At 37.2% G+C, this 22,568-nt stretch overlaps 2 protein-coding genes across 2 annotated transcripts; one reads left to right on the top strand and one right to left on the bottom strand.

The window, feature by feature from the left end:
- Window positions 1-2,491: 2,491 nt before the first annotated feature.
- Window positions 2,492-4,755, top strand: LOC6641441. Its single transcript, XM_002064128.4, has 2 exons — window positions 2,492-4,120; window positions 4,182-4,755. The coding sequence occupies exons 1-2, from the start codon at window positions 2,596-2,598 to the stop codon at window positions 4,664-4,666; spliced, it is 2,010 nt and encodes a 669-aa protein (XP_002064164.1). The 5' UTR covers window positions 2,492-2,595; the 3' UTR covers window positions 4,667-4,755.
- LOC6641183 lies at window positions 4,721-7,621 on the bottom strand. The gene is made up of 7 exons (XM_002064127.4): window positions 7,229-7,621; window positions 6,935-7,166; window positions 6,019-6,863; window positions 5,884-5,959; window positions 5,698-5,815; window positions 5,508-5,631; window positions 4,721-5,452 (listed from the first exon to the last, which is right to left on the bottom strand). Exons 1-7 carry the CDS (start codon window positions 7,503-7,505, stop codon window positions 5,091-5,093), a joined length of 2,034 nt encoding a protein of 677 aa, XP_002064163.3. The 5' UTR covers window positions 7,506-7,621; the 3' UTR covers window positions 4,721-5,090.
- Window positions 7,622-22,568: the final 14,947 nt, after the last annotated feature.

Raw genomic sequence — 22,568 nt, 5'->3', positions numbered from 1 at the left:
ATTTTTCTTACGGAGGATCTGACAGCAGCTCTAAAAATATATATTTTAGAATAGCCACCTAATAAATGGGACACCCTGTATTTAAAATATCTGCATACTCTGTATCGATGCTTTCTTTTTTTAAGTATTGTGTGTATCAGCTTCATATTAGACAAATTTTAACGTAAAATATAGGACAAAGTTTTGTTTTCTATGTGCACACACAGGGAGGGGAGGGGAAAATAGATAATAAATGTATTCCAAGTGCACATGATGGAGAAATGTTATGGTATGCAGATCTAATGCATACAGGGTGTCTTTTTGTGTTTGAGATTAAGAAATACATCTTATAATCGTGGAAAGTAACTTAGTATATGAAGCTAATAGCATTGACTAATGGAGTATAAATTAAATTGATAAGAAAACACACCATGGGCAATTCTATGGTGAGTAATATACAATCATAAAAACAGAACAACAACAACAAAACAAACGGTTTCAATTCGTCCACGACGAAGTGTGTATACCCTAAAGAGTTATCTCCACCTTTTTTTTCTAACCAAACTAATTTTGGCTAAGTCATCAAGTCATTATATGTATAACTTAGAACGGATAAAATGAAAAGAACTAATTGTAAGTTATAAAGCTCTATAACCGTCTGATGATTTTCATGGAATCTATTTGTTATAGTCGCCCAATCTTAATAAAATTCAGCAAAGATGTTTATAACTTTATTAAACTAATAAATATTTAGTTTTATAACAATCGCTTGAAAAATAACAAAACTATTGACGCCCTATCTTGATGAATATGAATAAACTCTCATATTTTAGGTTTAGAGAGACCCTGGCGAAAAATAATCATGTTATTATTGAAAAATTATATTTTGAACACTGATTTCTCTGAACATATAACATATTTAACATAGTGGATGACCCTTCCGTCCATGCATAGCCCACTTCTGATCAACAAATCGTTGTAGAAAGAGCTCTTTAAGGTCTAAAACGCGCAATAACTTTCCACCACCCTGTTTAGTGAGTTAAATATTGAAAACCATTTGACATTGCCTAATAGAGTGAGTAGTGAAACTGATAAGCACTGGAAAGGGGAGTGATGGGTGGCAGTGGTTGACGGTGTAAATGAGGCCACTCAATGGTGAGGACTAATGGGTAATTAACGCACGTTAAGCCAACGAGTAAACGAACCGCGTAATATCAATTGGATTTATATCGATTGATTCCCACCAAACCAAAATGTTTCACTCCAAAATGATGACTGAATGAGAAATGGAGGCTCTTGGCCTGGCCTAGCCTGGTCGTGTACGATCGATCTCTAAGAAAAGTATGTGGGTGTTGCAGTCGTCGCGTCGTTGTTTGCGGTCTTACCGCATTTGGCTAAAATGGCTTAAAAAAAAACGAGACGAGGCGGCCGAGCAAGCTTACCATTTTGTATATTCAGGTTTATGTTTTCTTCTTCCAATTTCTGTTGGAGCTTAAGTGTGGAGTGGAGTGACGGAGCTGAAGTGTTGGTGTTGGTGCTGGTTCTCCTTCTGGTGTGTAGGTCCGTGTGGGCGTCCGTTAATCAGTTAGTTGATTGCTTTTAATATGTTTTTTTTCTTTTATCGATTTAAATTACAATGAAAGTTTTCTCTACTATTTATTAATTATGACTGGGGGGAAAAAAGGCAATTCTTCTTTAGCTTCTCCTGCCCGTCGCGCTTCAGTTAATTTTTGTTGTTAATAAATGTAACACAAGCACATACAAAAACATACACACACACACACACACACGCGAGCACGAATATGACAACCGAAAGAGAGATGGATTTTAGAATGCAGCAATTGAAAAACCTTTTAGGACGTGATTATGTGCGAATTTTGTTGCAGCTGCTGCAGGCAAAGATTTCTGTTGTATCCGTATCCACAAGACCAGGCCAGAACCAGAAAAACTATCAACACACACGCACAAACACACTCAACAACAACAACACAACAGAACACAACACAACACAACAAAACACAGCAACAGCAACCAACACCAGTAAAGCGCGAGTAAATCAATGCAAACACTTTGAACTTTAAATTTTTTGTTGGCATCACATGGCTTTGCTTACATTTTCTCTTACTTTCACAATATTGGCTTGGCAAATCCCTTTTGTTTTTCCTTTTGCAATTTTTTCACTTGATGGTTTTGTTTTTGCGTTTGTTTTTTTGAGCCTCTTTTTGTTGTTTTTCTTGATTAAATTCCAAATAAATTGGGTGCCCTTGTGGCGCGAACAGCTGATACACAAAAACAGCCGGATCTGGCCGGAAAAAAGCTGAAATGAAAAATAGTACCAACATCAGTTAAAGGAGTCGAACTCCGACAACGGAGTCGAACATCGAACAAAAGAATAGGCACAACTTGTTGAATAATCGTTTTATCGATGTCACAATCTATCGATAACTATTTTATTTATTTGGGCATGCAATGCAGCCCTTGACCATCCTCATAATGCTAGCCAGCCCTGTTAGCGCGCGAATTTTTCGAGTTCCTCTTTGTGCCCATCTTCCGGTTTGTTTATATTCGCAAAATTTGTTGCGACTATCAACGTGAGTGTTTTTTTTTTTTGGCGCTATGCTGCCGTTGCTGATGGAGGATGATATACCCGAGTTCCTTCTGCAGCGCTCCAGCATAGCCTATGGTAACACATTACATTTGCAAGTGGGCAGACAACGTCTGAGATCCACTTTGGTGCTTTGTCGCAATCTTAAATTCTATGAATTTCGTAAAAAAGAACTTCTGCATCACATTGACTTGGGAAGTGACAATGAAATTGAAGAAACTAAAGAATTGCAAAGGCAACTAGAGAACTATAAGGGTCCTCTCAGTAGTTTCCTGATTCGTGAGGATCTGGATCAGTATAAAAGCAACGAGGCCATGGGATCCTTAAACTACAGCATGCTCCAGGCAGTAGAGGATCAACCCATCGAGATTGGCAAATATGTGTGGCTGGGCGACCATGTGTATGTGCTAATCCGTTGTTGGGCAACTTTAATTGTACTCCTCCGACCTGTGCAACATGGAGCCAAATTTGAGTTAATGGCAATCCATAGGAACTTCAAGGATTACCAATTGGTGAACGGACCAGTGCAGTATCAGGCGTATGTGCAGTTAAACTTCCGAAATGGCAAGCGTCTGCTAACAAATTTTGAGTCACCTGACAAGCTAGATGTATTAGCCAGTTCCAGCTCCTGCAGATTACCTAGAGATAGAGATTCTTCTGATGACAATTTCAAGAGCTTGTTACTCCAAGTCCATGAATTGCGTTGCCAACTATCTGCACAGCTATCGCAGACCCTAATGGACATGACACGGGCTCAAGATCTGCAGGCTTTTGGTGTGCCTGGTCAACGATCGCTTCTGCTGGACGAAAAGCAAATATTGCGACGTTTCGGTGATATTTGGACAAGAGTTTGTCCCGGCGATCGATTAGTTATTGGCTGCATGTTGGCCAATATATCGGGCACGCAGCGTTTGAGCATAATTCACAATGTACAGCCAGTCTTGCAGTTGGCCAAAGTAGGGCAGAATGGAGGAGGAATTAGCTGGACCTTGGATTATCGCCTTTATGAATTGCCCCGTCAGCCGAATGGCCAACCGCCCGAAGACTACAACGAGTTGGCCCAATTCTGGTCATGCCAAGAACAGGAACAACAATATAGCCATCTACTAAACTGGCGACCCATTTCCGCCTCAATCTCTTCATCACTTTTCTGCCATCAGAATCAACTGATGCCTGAATGTAATGCGGTTCTTGTAATATGTTTGCAGCTTGCCGATTTACTCGAGGTGGAGAAACTCGAGCTATTGGTCTCCTATGAAGTAGGCTTAAAAGGATCTTCGCGTCAATTGCATGTGTCCACCATAGATGTGGCATCTCTATTGTCTCAGCCCGAATTGCATGCGCCGAGTTTTAAGTCAGAGAGCTTACATCAGGATTTTCTAGCCGTAATCATGTCCCAACCTGCTCAATGTGCCTTATGTTTAGAGTTCCTGCCCGACCAAAAGCAGCAGGTGGGAAAATTCGAGCAGCTACTGGTCTCTAGCTTGGGTTTCGAGCTAAGCAACAACCACAAAGCGACAGTGGACCGAGATCCAGGTAAGTCATTGCTCTCACTTCTCCAGTTAAGTTTAGCTCATCTTCCGTTTGTTTGTTTTAGCCGAATGTGAAACCAATTTTCTTGATGATATCATTTGCTCGGATAACTCCTCTGTCTTTGATCACCACTCACGATCTGACGAGGATTCCGTACAACGAATATTCTATAATCGTCAATCCACATCACAATGGTGTGGTCTCCTGCTAATCCGACGACAGGATCATCTTTGGCATATGTATGCTCAAAGTTTTAGCAAAATTCGTCTATTCCTATACCGCCTTCAGCGCGATCTTCTTCAATTGAATTGTAATCTCTCGCTTTTGGAATTGGATGATCAATTCAATGGCCTATCGGCGTTTGAGGCGGCCATCCATTTGGAGGCGACACTCCGGGTGGAACTTAACATCTGGCGTCGGCTAATGGGTAAACTGAAACAGGATGAAATGAAGCATTGGACCAGGCAACTAAATCAAATGCAAATGCTTAGCGATAAGATGGCAACTGTGATAGAGAGCAAATCGGAGGAGCAGCAGCAGCTGGACTAGGAATCGAACTAATCAATCAAAAACAATTATATTTTTTGTATACTTTTGTATCGCTGATTTCGATGATATATACCTTATATGTATACATATATTTATTTTGTTCCATATTGGATCGTTAGTGAGGCGATAAAGTCTTAGGATAGTTAGTTAATTGGTATTGGGACGGAGAAGAGGCTTCTGCTATAGTTACAATCTTACAATTATTTCAAACAATTTGTAAAAATTCTGAATATAAGATTTTTAAATGTCACTTAAGCCAATTGAATTTATGATCTTTAGATCGCTTGCAGAACTATAACTCTTAAAATTCTGATTAAATCGATTTTACTTAATACTAAATGTACATATTTAAAGCATTTGCAATCAGTGGATCTTTTGCACTTTGTCATGGACTTGGCACTTTCATTATACCGCCTCGATTTTGTTACTGATTCTGTTGTCGTTGCTGCTCTTCGCTTTGTATGATATTATCGAGGACATTCTCCAGATTTTGTGTGGCCGCCGACAACTCAGCATTGTCACTGTAGGAATCCTCAACAATTTCCTTAACCTTATTGAGCAGTAGTTTGAAATTAATCATTTCCGTATCCCGTCCATCACCGCCATGGACAACAGGATGCTCGAGCAGAGCATTAAGCGGCGGCATACAAGGCAGAGACAGTGGAGTCGAACCCTGAGCGTTCTGCAGGCTTGATCGTCGTTGATCAAACCAAAGGCTAACATCATTCAGTGAATAGTCCGATTTGTTGGCCTCCAGATAAGTGCGATTTAAGTCAGCTCCGTTGACTGCAATGAATAGAAAAATTAAACAATGAAAATGTTAAAATATATGCCAACTTACTCGAATGGGTTAAATTGGCTCCCACTGGAGCGTACATATCAAATATTTGACGTTGTGGAGTGCTAGCATTAACGAAAGTGGAACTGCCCAAGGGATTCGTGGCCTTAGGAGAGGCAGACGAGAGCTAGAATGGGTGAAGATCGTAATTAAGAGAGATTGACAGCTAACAGAGTAAAGGACTTAGCCTTACCGATAGCTGACGCATATCCTCGATGATTTGTAACAGAAATTTCTGATGCGAACTAAGAAAATCTGAAATTTGAGCACTCGATGTGCTGGACAATAATTGAAGTTGAGTTTCCAATTTACTAAAACGGGGTGAAAGAAACATTGAAACAAAACACTTTTTTGAAATAAACACAAGTGAATAACTTACGCATTCTGTAATATTAGTCTGTCTATAATGGATTGCATACGCTCCGAGGCATTGGTGGCCAGTCCAGCCAGGGAACCTAATACAAATCAGGAATATCAATATAGAGAAAACTATACATATAGATGTAGATCTTACAAAGTTCTTGAATCTCTTCTTGTTTCTTAACAACGGATGGCGGTTTCTCTTCCATGGAACGCATTTGGGCTGGTATGGCCGCCAGCTCCTGATTTCCGGCGGTCCCATGGACTTGTGGAGAATTGCAAAAACCCCGTCGTTCCTCCTCCTCCTCATCCTTGGCTGCCCGTCGCTGTTGTTGACTCTTTTGGGACCATCCCCACGTACATAGACAGGCCAAATAGTCTCGCCACTTCTGTCGCACTGGCACTGGATCCTCCATGAATACCTCGCACATGCGATGCGATGCCTCATGCTTGCCACCATTTGTGCTTGGATTGTTGCCACCGCTGCTGCTGCTGCTGCTGCCACCAGTGCCGTTGCCAGTGGCAAAGCAGGATAAACAAAGGGACACATCCCTGCACACCTGACACTTGAAGCGTATGCCAATTATATGCTCCTTGCGGCAGCCATAGCAGGAATTTGTGTGTATCAAATGTTCCGTATCCTCCATGCGTTTAATTAAAGCCAATAAATTGGCATAGATCAGGAATCGGGTCTGCCTTTGCGTCCATATGTGATGGAATTGCTGTTCTGTTAAACCGCTATTTCGGTGCATAAAGCATTGTTCCATCATCTCGTTTAAATTGTGACTACCATAGGCCTTGCTCTCGCCCACATAGCTCAGCAGTTTACTCAATGTGGCAAGCATCAGTTCGAAAGCATAACGCGACACTTGATTCTGTGTCTTGGCATCAGCAAGAAGGGCAAAGAAATCCGCAATCAATAGATCACTAATGTACACTTTGCATAGCAGCAAAAACGTGATCTTAATCTCTAGCAAGGATATGGAATGACGACGTTGTCTAGCATAAAGATAGAAAGGGCGGGTTAAGAGAGAAATAGCTACAAAAGTGATCCAACTTGCATCACTTACGGATCATAGATGTTCCAAAAGAAATTCGCCAGCAGCTGGGTATTCCTCTCCAGCTGATAGCTGGAATTCTTACTGAAATGTCCCAATTTCTCGCAGGCAAAGTATATATCATGAATTAGCGAGGTCAACTGAAACGGCGGCACCATTAGATTCAAATTCATGCTGGCCGTGGTCGCTGACATCCCGTGTCGATCCAATATGGCCAATATCAATTTATAAGGAATTTTGCTAGCTAAGAAAAGATATTTCATGAGAGGATCATCAGGATGAGGATCACATGGGTTTTCTACTCACTGTGAAATATCTTTTGCAGGGCTATAAATTTTGAAGCACATCGATATACTGTATATTTATATTTACTAAAATCATCTTGTAATTTTTTCATAATTTGTGTTAAATTGTTGTTGTTGTTGTTGCTGCTGATGCTATTAGCGTTGGCGGCCACTTGTTGCTTTTGTTGCACTTGCCTTTGCATTGTCGCCGCTGCTTCATTTCCTTGTTTCGGCAAGGAAATTGCCGCACCTTTGACCTGCACTGTTGTCAGTTGTGTGGCCATTAATGTTCCTGGCATGCTACTTGCTCACGAATTTTAAGAAATTTGATTTATTTCTCAACTTTTTCTTGGCGGCGTCACTTTTTCCTTCTTCCTTTTCGCTGTTGTATTTTCAGTTAGCGCAAAAGTCAAATTTTTGTCCTGCCAACTTGAGACGATGGTGCTTTATCGTTATCGATATCGATAGTAAATGAACAAGTGTCAGTGAAAACGGTTAACCGTTAAATGTTAACCTCAAAGTTATTTGAAATAATTTCATTGGCTTCTTTTTCATTAATCAGGTTAAGTTTTTAAAACTTCTTATGATTTTTACAAAACAAATACGAGGAAGGTGGTTCAGGGATCGGGAAAATTGTATCAAGTCCAAGTATATTGCTTTGGGTAGGAATCTTTAGCTCCAGCAATTGGAGATTGCAAGAAGAGGAACTATGTTCTTTACATTTAAACTGCGCGCCAAACACTTTGTTAACCGATTGAAGTGTCGTTACTTATTCTTTAAATTCAAAAATAAGAAGGAAAGCAAACATTTTTTCATTAAATCCATTTTCAATAATTTAATTTTGAGGACATTTAGACATTTTTTTTTGAAGAATTCGTTTGAAACTCGTTCAATTGCATTTTAAAATCTCAAAACAATATAAAATGTTCTTCCAATGTGTTCATTTTTATTTTGCCCAAAGAGTTATAAGAACAATCTCTTTTATATATGTACATACCTAATTATAATCCTGGCTAAACAAGCATTACAAACTGCATAATAATAAAACGCAAAAAAGAAAGAAAATAGAAAGGAGAAAGCAAGTTCTGCCTGGCAGCAGGTGCTGATTGACTAGCTGACAAATGGTTCGTTGCATGTTCGTGCCCTCTTCAGGTTCTGGCTCCACAATGGCCACCACCTGCAAAATGTTGTACAGAAAATGGTGCCAACTGTCATAACATGATGGGAAACACACACCCATTCACACTCACATCCACACCCACCCATACACATATGTACATATACATACACATACTCCTATATGACAAGCACACAATTTGAAGTAAAGGCAAACATGAGAGGAGAGAAAGGAGTAGAGCAGAGGCCATAATAATTCGCCAGTCATTGACAATGTCGGTGCCATAATGGCCCTCCACTGGCTTTGGCTCTCTGACTCTGACTCTTGGCCCATTTGCTGCACTGCGTCGACAAAGGACGCGACACCTACAATTGTCAGCGTCAACCTCCTTGCCATCGTCATCGTCATCGTCGGAGTCGTCGTCGTCGTCGTCGTCGTCGTCTAAATGAATGAATTAAGTCAGCCATGTGACATAACTGCAATGACCACCCGGACTTGGAGCCATTGACGGACATGCAATGTGCCTGGACTGTGTCTCTCTTTCGTTCTCAGTCCCAGGCGCAGGCATAAACATGGGGGCAGATCCGAACAGCTAACAACGATAACAACAACAACAACAGCAGTGCCTCACGTTGCACATTTGCCACATTGTTTGGTTGCTGTCGTTTCATTTTTGATGTTGGCTTAGCTCAATGCACCGTGACCCAATGCCAAGTCAATATGCCACGAAACTGTAAGGATTAGTCCTTTATCTGTCTTCAAAATCGAAAGTATTGTAAGAAAACTAAAAATAAAAGATAATAAGATGTTTTTGCCTCTTAAACTGGTCGAGTTTCGATATATAAGACTGAAAGTTATGATTCCCAACTAGTTTTAGCGTTAAAAGTTACTTGGCATTACAGTTTGCCTTCTAGGAACATTACAAGGGAAAAAGCTATATCTTTTCATATATGTATGATGCAGATTTCACACTGTGTCGACGAGACTCTTTGCAAACAGTTGTTGTGATTACGTATTATACTCTGGGCAGACACACAATGGGCCAGAAGAGATAGACAAAGTCGCGGCAAGGGAATCGTAGGGAGATGAAGCAGAAGCTAACGACAATGACAACGCGATGGCGATGGCGATGGCGCTGCCAAAGTTATATGGCACACACGTACAACTTCACACCCACACACACAGGACCACACGCTCCTACCCACATTTATGTGCCCCCAAGTAGGAGGGGGGGAGAGAGTCAGGAGAAGAGATGAGGCAGCGGATTGCGACAGGGAATGCAAATGGCGTGCGGACGTGAATGAATGAGTAACACGGCACGAAATTTATATCACATCATGGCCAAAATGAAGATGAAGAAGCGACAAAGAAATGACCCCTTTTGAGCTGAAATTGGTGACCAATAATTTCTGCAAGTGTATGAGTAGACTGACGGGCTGCATGGGCGCCAATTAAGCAACAAAAGGTCGGTCACTGGACGCCGCGACATTGATGACGACGACGAGGACGAGGACGAGGACGAGGACGAGTTGGCTGCCATTAAAACGAAGCGACGTAGCGAAATGTTTTGATGAAACGAATGACCAACAAATGGCTACCAACTCCTCTGTCTTTTTTCCACTCTCTTTCTGTCTCTCTTTCTTTGGTTGTTTGTTTTTTTTTCCATCTTTCTTTCTCTTTTTTTTTTTTTAAAGCTGTGCACATTTTGCAACAAACTTGCCCAGAAGCAGCAGTAACAGTAGCAACATCAGCATCCCCACGCAAAACGTTTGCCAAAGTCACAAACTTTATGGCATTCGTTTGCCATACCTTTCCCTTCCATTCCCTTCCATTGACCAATACCAACACCAACACCAGCACCAATACCAATTCCAATCTACAGGCCAACAACAACTCAACACCCAGACCACCCCAGAAAGCCTGAAGTCTTTCAATTTTCTTTTTTCTTTTCCTCCTATGCACATTTTTATTGTTTGCCAAGAGAAAAAACTTAAGGCCAACTGAATGTGGATGGGGAAGGGGGTGCTAAAGGTGGCAAATACATACAACAAGTGAACGATGCTCGTTAACTATAAATTCTTTGCTATTTCTGCCTTTGGCCTTTAATTAAAAGGAAACACCAATGTGATTATCAAATTATGTGTATTCCTTTTAATAGAATTCGATTTAAACAATGAAAACAGTTTCATTTTGGCCTCTTAAGATGATTTACAAATAGAATCCATTCAAAATGAGCTAAATTTCACTTTCCTTTTTTATTTTATTGACCTTTCACAAGGTGTAAAGGGTTCACTAGTTCAAATTTCCAAACCGAAAGTAGCAAATTTTCATCGTTTTTTCGCTGCACCCCAGAAGTATGCAACACCAAACAAATTTTTGTTGTATTTGTGGAATATTTAAACGTTTACAAATATATATCAGTTCATGCATTAAACAGAGATTTAACGGTACATAGTTGAAAATTTAATTAGTTACACTCGAAACTAAATTGTTGCATTTAATTTTTGATTTCAAATTTGTTTCTATTACAAAAACATTCAGACTACAAGTTTTGGATTGAATCAAGTAAGTTCTGTTTTGTGGTGTTGGATAAGAGCTCAAAGTATTTAATGATTAACCTATAAATTGGCATTTAATTTCTTGTTTTTAATTAGACGCAAATGTCTAAAATAGGGTCGAACTCCTGCATTGTTCAAGAGGATGATAGAATCCTTGTTAACTTAGTTTTCGATAAAACCAACATAGTTTTGATGTTCTGCTCTGAATCACTAACTTTTATATTAGCAACAAAAAGAATAAGTTAAACCTTGCTAAAACTCACTTGTTTGTCCAGTAACTGACATAGGCAAAGTTAGCTTAGACAAAAGAATTTTTATGAAATTGTGTCTATTATAATTTTGTTTCTTAAGTATATGATTTAAGATTAGATTACTATTTAGCTAACAAAAAGAACTTCAGGTATGTGAGTCACCAATTCCGATTAAAGATTCGGGACTTCAGCCTGGTTGGCATATAGGCCAGTTCTGAAAATGATGTTAACCCTGGATCCAGTTGCTGACTAGCAGATCAATTTCTATTCATATTTAACCATTAAAGTTAAGTAAAGTTAAGTCGGTCTGCAAAATTATACAGAAATGCCTTTTGCTTCTTAGTATAGAAGCTTTTTAGCTTTGGCATATTGAGAACTAACAAAGTACACACTCGAAACGGTAAACCTCCAAAGTGACTCGGCCACGGATTAGCCCCATCCTCTGTTCGGCTTAGCCCAGCTCAGTCGTTCATGCAGTCGGCATCAGCTAGCTAAAAATAAAAGTTTAGTATTTTGTCTATGTTTATGCAGATAACCACAGAGGATTGTCTAAAGAATGTTTACATATTTTTCTGATGAAATGAAATTTCTAGGATTTCAAAGTGGCCAGCACTCCGGCATAATACCTAAGCAAATATCAAAAAAAAAAATCCCACCCACACAAGGAAACAATATGAAAGAGTTGTATTCCACGTTTGACTAGGAATATGTATGTATGTACATTTGGGATTTGGGGTCAGAGAGAGAGAGAGAGAGACAGGGAGGGGGGCTACTGCATTCCTTCGGGCTCTCTGGCTGGAGTTCAATTGTCAGCTAGTTGACATTTTTCGCATGTTGAATTATGAAATGTCAAAAGCCATGCTGGACATGGAAACTGACTGGACTAGAGTGCGACTAGTATGTAGTACTAGGTAGTAGGTAGTAGGTAGCAGGTACTGGCTTCAAGCGTTTTTGTTAACCCTCTGCGCCCCCTGTACAAACAACTTGGCTTAATAAATAGTTGGAAAAAAAAAACGGGGAAGAAAAACAAAAAAATGGCAGCAGCAGTTACAACAATAACGGAATTGTTATTTCTAGTCCTTGACTGATGTAGCCTTAAGCCAGGGGTAACTTGGTCGACATTTTGCTCTCTCTCTCTCTGTCACCCCCGACTTGTTGGCCAGAATGTATCCACATCAGTGAACTAGAATGGCAACGAATGGCAATAAAGAAGCAGAAACTAAAGCTAGCAGCTTTTAGATGGCTTAACATGTGAGTGAATATATATGTACATATGTAGGACCAGGTCCAACAGGTGAGATTTTTAGTAATTAAAGGTTATTAATTGAGATTTTTTATCTTGAAAACCAAGTGTTGGAAATTAAGTTCTGCTGATAGAAAGATTTCATGTAAAATTTTAGTGACTTTCAGAGAAAGTGAGTTCTATTTGTTTACTGAGTGGCATATTCTCAATTAGTACTAGGCTCATTCAACTTGTTATCTCCTGATCCTGATTGTGACCCTTGAAGCTGACCAATTGTATTGCCCTTTGTTGATAGCATTTACCTACCGCACACTGCAGCGTCATAAACTCAACAAGAATTCGATGACCAAAAACGGAAATTACATATATACAATGACCACTATTGGCCTACATTGGAGCCCAAAATCAATTGGTAGCCACTTTCTGTGTAATGGACAATTTCAATTTGCATGCCCAACCACACACACACACACACACACACACACATACGAACACACACAAACGCTTACACAAAAAATGTGCGAGGTGATGGAAGTCATTGAAAACGATTGCAATACTTTCTAGTGCGGCAATCTAAGGTTTAAAGCTTTATGAGTTTATCCTGGCAATTATCCTGAAATGCCTCTCACATAGTGAGAATAAACAATTCACTCTCCTTTTGGGCCATTTCACGAAAGGCCCCAAAAGTATGCTATAAGCAATTAAAAAACACATAAAGAAATTTCACAATGTCTTGTGCATAAAAAAATAGTTCTCAAAGCGAACAATTTTGGTTGAAAACAATTAATACTTTTCCAGCCTGTTGCATACCCTAAGGCGCAAAAGTTCTACCATTTCAAAGCTCTAGATGACTTATCATTATAACTTACTTAAAGAAAAATTGTGAAAATTATACATAAGGTAAGATTAGATAATCAAAAATTTACAAAATATTGAGACTTAATTTTTATCGGTTTTTAGGGATATTTTTGACTGAGAAATGTCCTTGTGAACTAGTCAAAAATGCTAAATGGCTCAATGTAGAATCCCTGCATCGTCTCTATATTTGCATATGTACACCTATGGTCATAATAGTATATACATCTAGGCAATTTACTTCTGCAGAGTAAGCATGTTTCGGTGAATTCTTAAATATTGATTGATTGATTTGTAATTGAAAACTGCTGAATATGCAACAATTGAAATTAAAGTTTTGTTTGCATTTGAGCGGCTGATGCTGCATATTCGATCAAATTTGATGAAGCCCATAAATAAATTGTTCTACATGCATCCAACTGAAACGGAAACTGAAGCTGAGCTCTTTCAGCCAACTGAGAAGCCAGTGCAATAATAATTACTACTCGAAAGAGTAAGAAAGACTGAGATAGAGATAGAGATAGAGGGACCAAGTTATGAAGCAAAAAGCTGTGGCTATATGGCATTTTCTTCTGACCACTAAGACAAAGTCAAAGTAGAATAAAATATACACACATATACATATATATGCAGCTAAAGGATATGTATATAGTTAGTATGGAATTGGTTTGAGGTCAGGCGGGTTGGCAGTTTAATTAAAAAGTTACCTGCAAAAATGTTTAGCTATTTTGCCTAGCAGCTATTGGCAAATGTTTGCCATCCACCAGTTTTGTAAGTGAAATCTATACCCAGTTATGTATAGTCAGGTATATATATCTTTATATACAGATATATATATATTTGAGACTGGCAGAGTCTGCTGTTTGCGGCAAATGCAAGCTGGAAAACTTTCTATTAGGATTCTCATTCCAACGACGTTGTTGTTCGTCCATGCAATTGATTTCAGCGTTTGCCATCCGTAACCGGGTCCGGGTTCAGGTCCAGGTACAAAGGGGTTACGGGGTAAACTACGATTGACAGCCTGCAGCCAGTCAGCTAGGAATGCTTCACTCAATTGCAAAGCGAACGAGTGCCGAATAGAGGGACATGGACATGGCCCCCATGGCAACCTTTTGCCACATGATTTTATATTGCATTTTAATCAAGCAACTTCAAGATAAAGATACATATATGTATGTATGTATGTATGTGTGTATGTGTGAATGTATTGAATGGTGACCCTTTTTCATTGGCATTAGTTGATCCAAATTCGCGTCAGTCAAATTGCTCTCGTTTAGAGATATATATTTTATTCTAACTTACTATTCGGCAAAGTTAGTTTTGAATATTTTAGATGAAATACAGACTTTTTGCAGTCACTGTCACATAAACTAGTAATCCAAGATATTTAAAGGCAAAGTCAATAGAAGAATCTGCAACAATTTACCCACAATTGAACAGTGAGTTGCATCCCTTTTTAATCATTTTGCAGAAACTGCTTACCCTTTACAACACTACCTAGAATTGAATTGAACACAACAACACTACATAGAAACGGAATTGATATGCGAAACAAACTAAAAGTCGACAATGAACACAGAAACACAACTAATTGATATTAATAATGAACTGTTTAAAGTAGTTAAAACAAGTTTAAGTAGTCGAGATTCCAAACACAAATTAAACAAACAGTTTAGCCAACAATCTGTTAGCCAACACTCCAAACAAGTGTTATTAATGTTTTCAATTCAATTAGTAATGAAGAGAAAATTCTATTTCTGTTGTTGTTATTGATTGAATTTATAATGAATATTCCATAAACAATTTATATAATTTTTGAATAATTTAGTTATAGTTGGCAATTGTAACAGTAAATAAAAATCTATCTATGCATGTGTGAGTAGGCGTGTGTGTCTGTGTGTGTGTGTGTGTTGTACTTTAATCAACTCACTGTTTCATTGTGTAACCGCAGACACGGGAAATTCTCCCAAAACTCCCCCCAAACATACTTTTGCTCTGTAATCAATTGAAAACCGGCTACGTGGCGGAATTCGTCTATTGCATTTAAATATGCACATCTGTATATGCAAATAGACTGGCAAAAGTTAGTCATTTAATTATTTAATTTCCCACAGTAAACTTGTTGTAAAATATTTGAACTACTTGCTAGCACTCAGTTAGAATTATCTTAGATAATAGTTGCATATTTATTTAAATTTATTACAGAATATTTGAAAATTTCAATTTCTTAGATTGCATACTGCATACTTTAAGGAACAAAGTTCGCCTATATAAATTTCTTGGAGGGTATGAAATTTCGCCTATGAAACTGGTCAAATTTTGACATCCAAGAACGATTTTCCCCCCAAGATACTCGCTTTCTCCCCCCGCCAGTTGCGGACAGAACTTTTTTTTAGAATTAAAACTGAATCAGAGATTAACCATGGTTAAAATCAGTTCTATCTCGTACACTTTGGGCCAAACAGAAAGCATAATTGGTTATATTTAAGGAGTATTAAATCGTTTCATTGGGCTTAGGCCTAGCCTTTCATTTTTAAAGTCAAGAAAATTTTTGTAATTAGCAATAAATTATAGCCAAGTTTTCACAATGAGTGGGATATCTGGTGCATTCTTTCTTCTTTTTTTTGCATTTCTCAACACTTTTTAATTCAATTTATTTTAGTTACACAGCACTCACTGTGAGTCTTAATAGGCTAATCAAGGGCTGATGCAAATTTCGTAGCCACTTAACTAGCTCTTACACATATTCAAATTAGAACTTCAACCATTAGGATAAACTTATTCAGAAGAGGTCAACAATTTGGTGATTGAAGTGTATTCACATAGCTTCCATTTGCTCGTCTTTGGATTGAACGATGCAAATCAATCCAAAGACGATGCATGTTGATGTTTAACCGCAATAAGCGGCATCACACAAAACACTTGGCATAGTTGTCAACTTGGAAACTCCTTCTCGGCTAGCCACTCCTTTTATGGTTATCCCCATTTGCCACTTAAAATATCTGTATGCTATATTTGAAGCTTTTGCCGACAGTCAAGTGAGCTGTGGCAAAAACTTTAGTCCACAAAAATGCCAGGGAATCGCATTTCACGTTCTCCCATCTCACCAAAGGAAAACTTTGACAATGAAATGCATAAAAACAAACTCGTAGAGCACAAAGCTAACTAAGCTTTGGTAAATAAATTGATACGCAAAAGAATTATATGCTTGTTTTTGGATCATAAAATATTGCTATATCTAGACAAATCTGAGGCTAATTGGATATATAAATACATACAAATAATATATACATACCTGGATAGAACGAATCTTAAAGGTCACACATTCTTGGTTATATCTTTTGATTCGTTATAGATATTTTTGCTATAATAGTTACCCAGTATGACAAATTTGATACAAATTTTTATCCGTTTCAAATTGAACAAAACTTTTAATTTTTTCGGCTTAAATATCAATATTAGATTTTGAATCGTATAAAAAATTGCCATCAAATTAGTCAGAGAGAAATTTTTGAAGAAATTAAAACGAAATTTTCTAAAAAGATCGAAGAATGTTGTCAAGTAAATCGGTTGAAAATTGAAAGAAATTCCTCAGTCAAAGTTTCTTTTGTCAGATTTTTCCATATTTCTACTGAGAAATAAAGTAAATTTGGCGGTGGTTGGTTTTTACGACAGTTATGTATATGTTAAAGTAGTTCGATCCGTCGAATCGAAGTTTTATTTTAGTAGTTTTCTAATTGAGAGCGTGAAGTTTGACAGAGTGAAATGGCTTTATCGAATCGGTTTCTCGCGCTGATCAAGAATATATATATATATTTTCTCGGCATAATCTAACTAACATCTAACTAAAATTATAGAAAACAAAAATTTGATTAGAAATTCAACAAAGTTGTGTCCATTTGTTCTCAAAATCTTTGATTTGAAAAGTATTTCCTACAATTTGAGCGACTTTAATATACTCTTCCATTCGATGGCAATAGTGTATGAAGGATTATTGGCAATTTCGATTATGAATTATAGTGATTATGTGATGAATCAGTCTAAATGAATTTATTATACAAACAATTAAATGCAAATTTAGTGCGCGTGTGTCCTTGTGTGTGTATGAGTGTGTGTGTGTGTGTGTGTGTGTGTGTGTGTGTATTGAGTATCTATGGCTATGAAATCTGATATTTTTATCGGTCCTTATTAATTTGCTGCTGCTGCGGCTGCCGCAGTGCGTCACTTTTGCCGTTTGCCCTGTGGGCAACAATCCAGTAATATTGTCATTTATTTGTAAGTTCTATTAATGAGCTCACACACACACACACACACAAAGAGAGAGAGAGACACACACACACTCTGTAAATAGGTATAAATATGTATAAGCTGATAAACATATGTAATATCATATATCGGTATAGCCATTGGCCATCCACATACATACATACATATGTATGTATGTATGTACATGTAACTACAACTACAAACAAACAAACAAAACATACATACAAAACATATGTATGCCATGAGGTTTATCCTTTAACCTGTGTACATGTAAATTACTTTGCCTGCTCATTTCATTGCGCGCACACACACACACAGATCTATAAGTATGTGGGTGTGTGTGGGTGTATGTAGGTTATATTCGGTGTATATTTGCTTAAATAATTGAGACTCGGACAATGCATTTTTCATATTTACATTTCGCAGACAAGGAAGGCAATTGCAATTGCTATGGCATCCGCATTTGCATCCTCTTCTCTGTGTCTACTGCCAAAATAACGGTAATTATGTGTATGTGAGGAAGACGGACAAACAGTCAAACACACACACACACTCACACACACAGGTACATAGGTACACTTGCCACTATAGACAAGAGACAGACAGATAGTTAATTGAGCTGTAGCAGGCTTACAATTGTTGCTGCTGCTGCTGCTTCTGTTGCTGTTGTCATTAATGCGAGTGTTGGCACTTTCGCACTCCCCTACAATACACCAACCCCCCACCCCTACCCCTTCCATTCATCTCTTTTGACTGTTGGCCCCGCACTCTCAACCCTTTGCCACCTGACTGGTCCCGGTTTGCTGGCCCCTTGTAAAAGTTTGCTGGTAAACACATTCATAAAGCAAATATGCAAACACTCATACACACACGCACACCCTCTCACACACACAGACAGAGGCAGAGGCAGACATATGCTAAAGCGAAAACGAAACTGAAAACCGATGCTGTTGCCGAAGCTTCAAGACCGATGCCCGATGCCCGAAGTTTGTGTTGATTCTTATAAAAGCCGCTGCTCTATCCAACTCGACTAGCATTCTACGTTCGGCTGGCGTAGGAAGCGCAACTTGTTTACTCGCTTTCATCTCTCCTTTTGAATATATACAAATATATCTCAAATCCCATTAAGTCGTTCAAAAAAAAGCGCGCGCAAAAAGCAAACAAAAAATAATTTACAAAAAGGAATAAAAGGCAAATTTCTAAAAAACAAAAAAAAGAAGGATTTTAATTTCAACAGTGAAAGAGACAAAAAAAGTCACTTGACGCCAAAAGCCGTTGTAAGCACTGAGTCCTATTTACTTGGCCATTATCAGAACCGGAAACAAAAACTAAAAAAAAGAGAATATTTTTTCTTTGTTTTGTGTTTGTTTTTTTTTTTTCTTGGTGTTATTCCCATTGAAAGTGCATTAAAAAAATATGAAATAAATAGAGAAAATGCCACAAAATAGAATTATAAATCCAAAAAACAAAACAGAAAAAAAAACTAATAAATAAAACTCAAAATAAAAGGGGAGGAAAAGGAAACGAATAGTGTTGCAGTTATCCTATTTCCGAGTGATTAATGTTTATGTTGCTATTGTTGTTGTTGTTGTTGTTACTATACAGATTATATGGCCTCAGGTGTCATTAGTCATTTAAGCAGATTGATGTATTAGAGCATTCAATCTCTCGAAACTTTTGCCATTAATTGAGATCTGCCCCAAAAAGTAGGCAAGCATTTTTAACTGTTGAATGCTACATTGAAATTTTCAAAATATTTCGATTCATGCTAAATAAATTCAACACAGAAATTAAATTTGAGTTGTCTTTACAAGTTGTAACTATTTATATATGTTTTTTTTTTTTTTTTAATTTTTTAAAGTTTGATTCGTTTTTATTTTTGCCCTTTAACAAGTGTTTAGTAAGTTGAAAATGAAATGTATGAATTTAACTAAGACATTGCAATAAATCCACTGGATTTTGTTTGGCATCTCTTAAATGATAGACTTTAGATCTTTTGCAAAAACCATGAAAACTAACACCAAGACATTACAATATTTTGGATGTGGATGAAGAAATTTGAAATTAATTAGGTTGAATTTAGAATTCATACTATTGTTTGTAATATCAAACCTTTTGTATAAGTCTGCTTGAGTTCGATCTTGAGACAATCTTGTGAAGATTGTCTATTTAGCTAAACGAACAATCTACCAACTCTTAGCTTACACCAGACAGATATAAGCCCCGTTGGGTAATCTCCAAATCCGCCAACATTACGGAACACAATCGATCTAAATGGAACGTTAAATAGATGCCCAACGGCTAAATCTAATAAGCCTATTTCAAAAACAGCAAGTTCTAACATTATTCGACTAAGAAACTTGAAAATTGCAATGGCCATATCTTCAACTAGTTCAGAATTACAACCTTATAAAGCAAAAACAAAGAGGATTGGGATAAAAACAATTAGTAAAAAGAATCGATAATCATGCCAAAAAAAAAAATAAACCGATCTAAACCGATTTCAAAAGTATATTTCAAATTCTTCAAAAAGTTGAACGTTTTTTCCATTCGAAACTATCTTAGATATGAAAGAACTCCTTAACAAAGTTTTTAAAGTCCTAAATGGACTTTAAAAAATAATCCCCTTAATTAAAGTATGTCAATTGTCTGAATACTTAATTGCTTAACAAATATCATTATAACATTTTGGCCATATTAGCCTAATGTTGTTTCCTAATTTGTTAAATAATTTCTCATACCCAGAGTGACATCTGACAGATTATACACGTTTTGTTTGTTTTGTTGTTGGTCTGTGATATTTATGTTTCTCCCTTTGTTGTTTATGTTAAGCATTTTCAGCTGTCATTTTTCATTTGGCAAATGGAGTAATCAAAATGGAAATTGCATTCTTAGTGAATAAAAAAAAAACACAGAGAGAGAGAACGAGAGAAAAAAGTTGGCCAAGTTTTGCTTGAAAAATTTAAGTACTTTTCTAAAGTATTTCGTTTAGCGTTGAGCTGTCCATTCCTCCAAATAACACTCGCCCCCCCTCCCGCGTTCCCCTACAAAATTCTCGTCAAACAAAGTTTGGCATAAAGCGTTTGAAATTTCATTTTAATTTGCTTTCAATTTCGTCTGCAGTCCGCAAAACATGCCAATGCTGGTGGCTGAACAGAAGCAGCAGCAGCTGCCACTCGAAGGTGGGACTAACCCATAGCCATTCTCTATACCATTCCCATTCCCATGTCAGCAAAAGAAAGGGAAAGTTAAAGTGGGAAATGTGGGCGGAGGGGGCCAAGAGGCGGCCTTTTATTTAACTGATAGTTTAAGTTAGTTGAGCAAATAAAAGGCTGGGATTACAACTAAAAGTTGAACTAACAACAACTACTATTAACCATTTACATTCCCCCAAACTCGTATAGAAAATTTTCCAAAAGGTAACTAAAAGGTAAAGCAATCTCCTTCTATTCCAGTAAAAGGTGTATAAAATGGAAACTTGTTAAATGTAGCCCATTCATCACTATGCCCTTTGTGTATTTAAGTTTGTTTCAATAAACTAAAGAAACAATAAATAATCATTTCAATGACACTTTAATAACTATTCTTAGCTCAAAAGGCTCAACAATTGCTAATGTGACACTTCAAGCTGTTACCCTTATGATTCAACCAATTTTGGCTTAAAGTTATTAATTGAAGTCCGTTTTTAAAGTATTTGAAATTCAAACTGAACTCTGCAATAACTTTTGAGACGTTTAAGTTTATCTACTTATTAAAATATAGTTAAATTAATGTTTCTTCATATAATTTCGAGTGAATACTCAAATATTCTGCTTTCTGCTTTCAAGTTGAAATCCTTTCCTATTTTTAATCAATTTTAGTTACTATTAATTGTTTACTTATTAGTGAAATTTCGAATTTGTGTTTGTGGTTTGCAAACGGAACTGAAGAGCCAAGAGAACCAAACATAAACAAGGTGTTTAAAGAAAATTCCTCTTGATTTTATATTTAGAAATATTCCACGATCTAATTTAGAGATAGTTTCAAGTCAATTGCATTGGATCTATCCACTCTCTTTCATAGAGAATACGTAACATTTTCCAATTCCTGCTCAACCGATGTTGACATTGGCAAACGTAAATTCATTCAAAAGGAAATATATATACCTATATATAGTCAAAGGCAAAGTCAACCTGTGACTCAGTGAGGAAGCTAAAGGCCATTAAATTGGATTTCCTTTACCTTCGTTATTTTAAAGGTTTTTTGGGTTTTCGGTTTGTTTTTTTTTTTTTTTTTTTTTTGAAACACGTAGCTCAGTCACGTTGAAAACTTTTTTAAATTACTTGGTACTACGGCAATGCATGTGATGTGAGCCAGCAAAAAGGCCATAAAAGAACATGTAAAAGCAGGCGCACAAAAAAAGCGACACTTAAACATTAATTTTGAATGCAATTGGCCAATAAAACTTTGCCAGCGGTGGATTTTCTTCAATTAATTATTATATGACCGCCATTGGCAAGATGCGTTGCCAATTTGCAAGTCAAACTTCTATGAGGGCACAAAAAATGGATCGATAATTCCAATATATAGAAAGATCATAGATTTGGAATAGGAATAAAGTGAAAAGGCTTTTTTTATGGCTTACTTGGAGTATTAAATGAGGCTTACTTTCCTAATATTCATACGCCCTGTTAGCCAAAACTTAACAACACCTTTTTAGATAGAGGGAAAAGCTTCAAAGAAATTTTAGATTTCAGACAATGGAAGTGTTATTCTCAAAGAAATCTCGAAGAAAAGTTTCTTCTAATCAAAATATTATACCTTATTTTTCAGCTATATTGTTTTATAAAACAACTAGTAAGAAAAACCATAAAAAAAAGGGTTTTGAATTGTTTATATTACACTCTCCAATAATCAATCTGAAGGTCAAGTTAATGCAAGTTTGACCATCTTTATACCAAGTGAAGAGAAATTGATAATGCAGACTATCTTTGCAGGGAAATTTTCTTTCAAATAAATGTTCCTTAGACAATCATGACAATAATTTTACTGTAAGACTCTTAGTTTCATTTTAAACTGATTTCATTTCATTT

This window comes from Drosophila willistoni (assembly GCF_018902025.1).
Source record: "Drosophila willistoni isolate 14030-0811.24 chromosome XL unlocalized genomic scaffold, UCI_dwil_1.1 Seg141, whole genome shotgun sequence".
NCBI lineage: Eukaryota > Metazoa > Arthropoda > Insecta > Diptera > Drosophilidae > Drosophila > Drosophila willistoni.
Note: the sequence above shows the minus strand (reverse complement) of the source record. Positions and strands in the feature narration are given on the sequence as shown.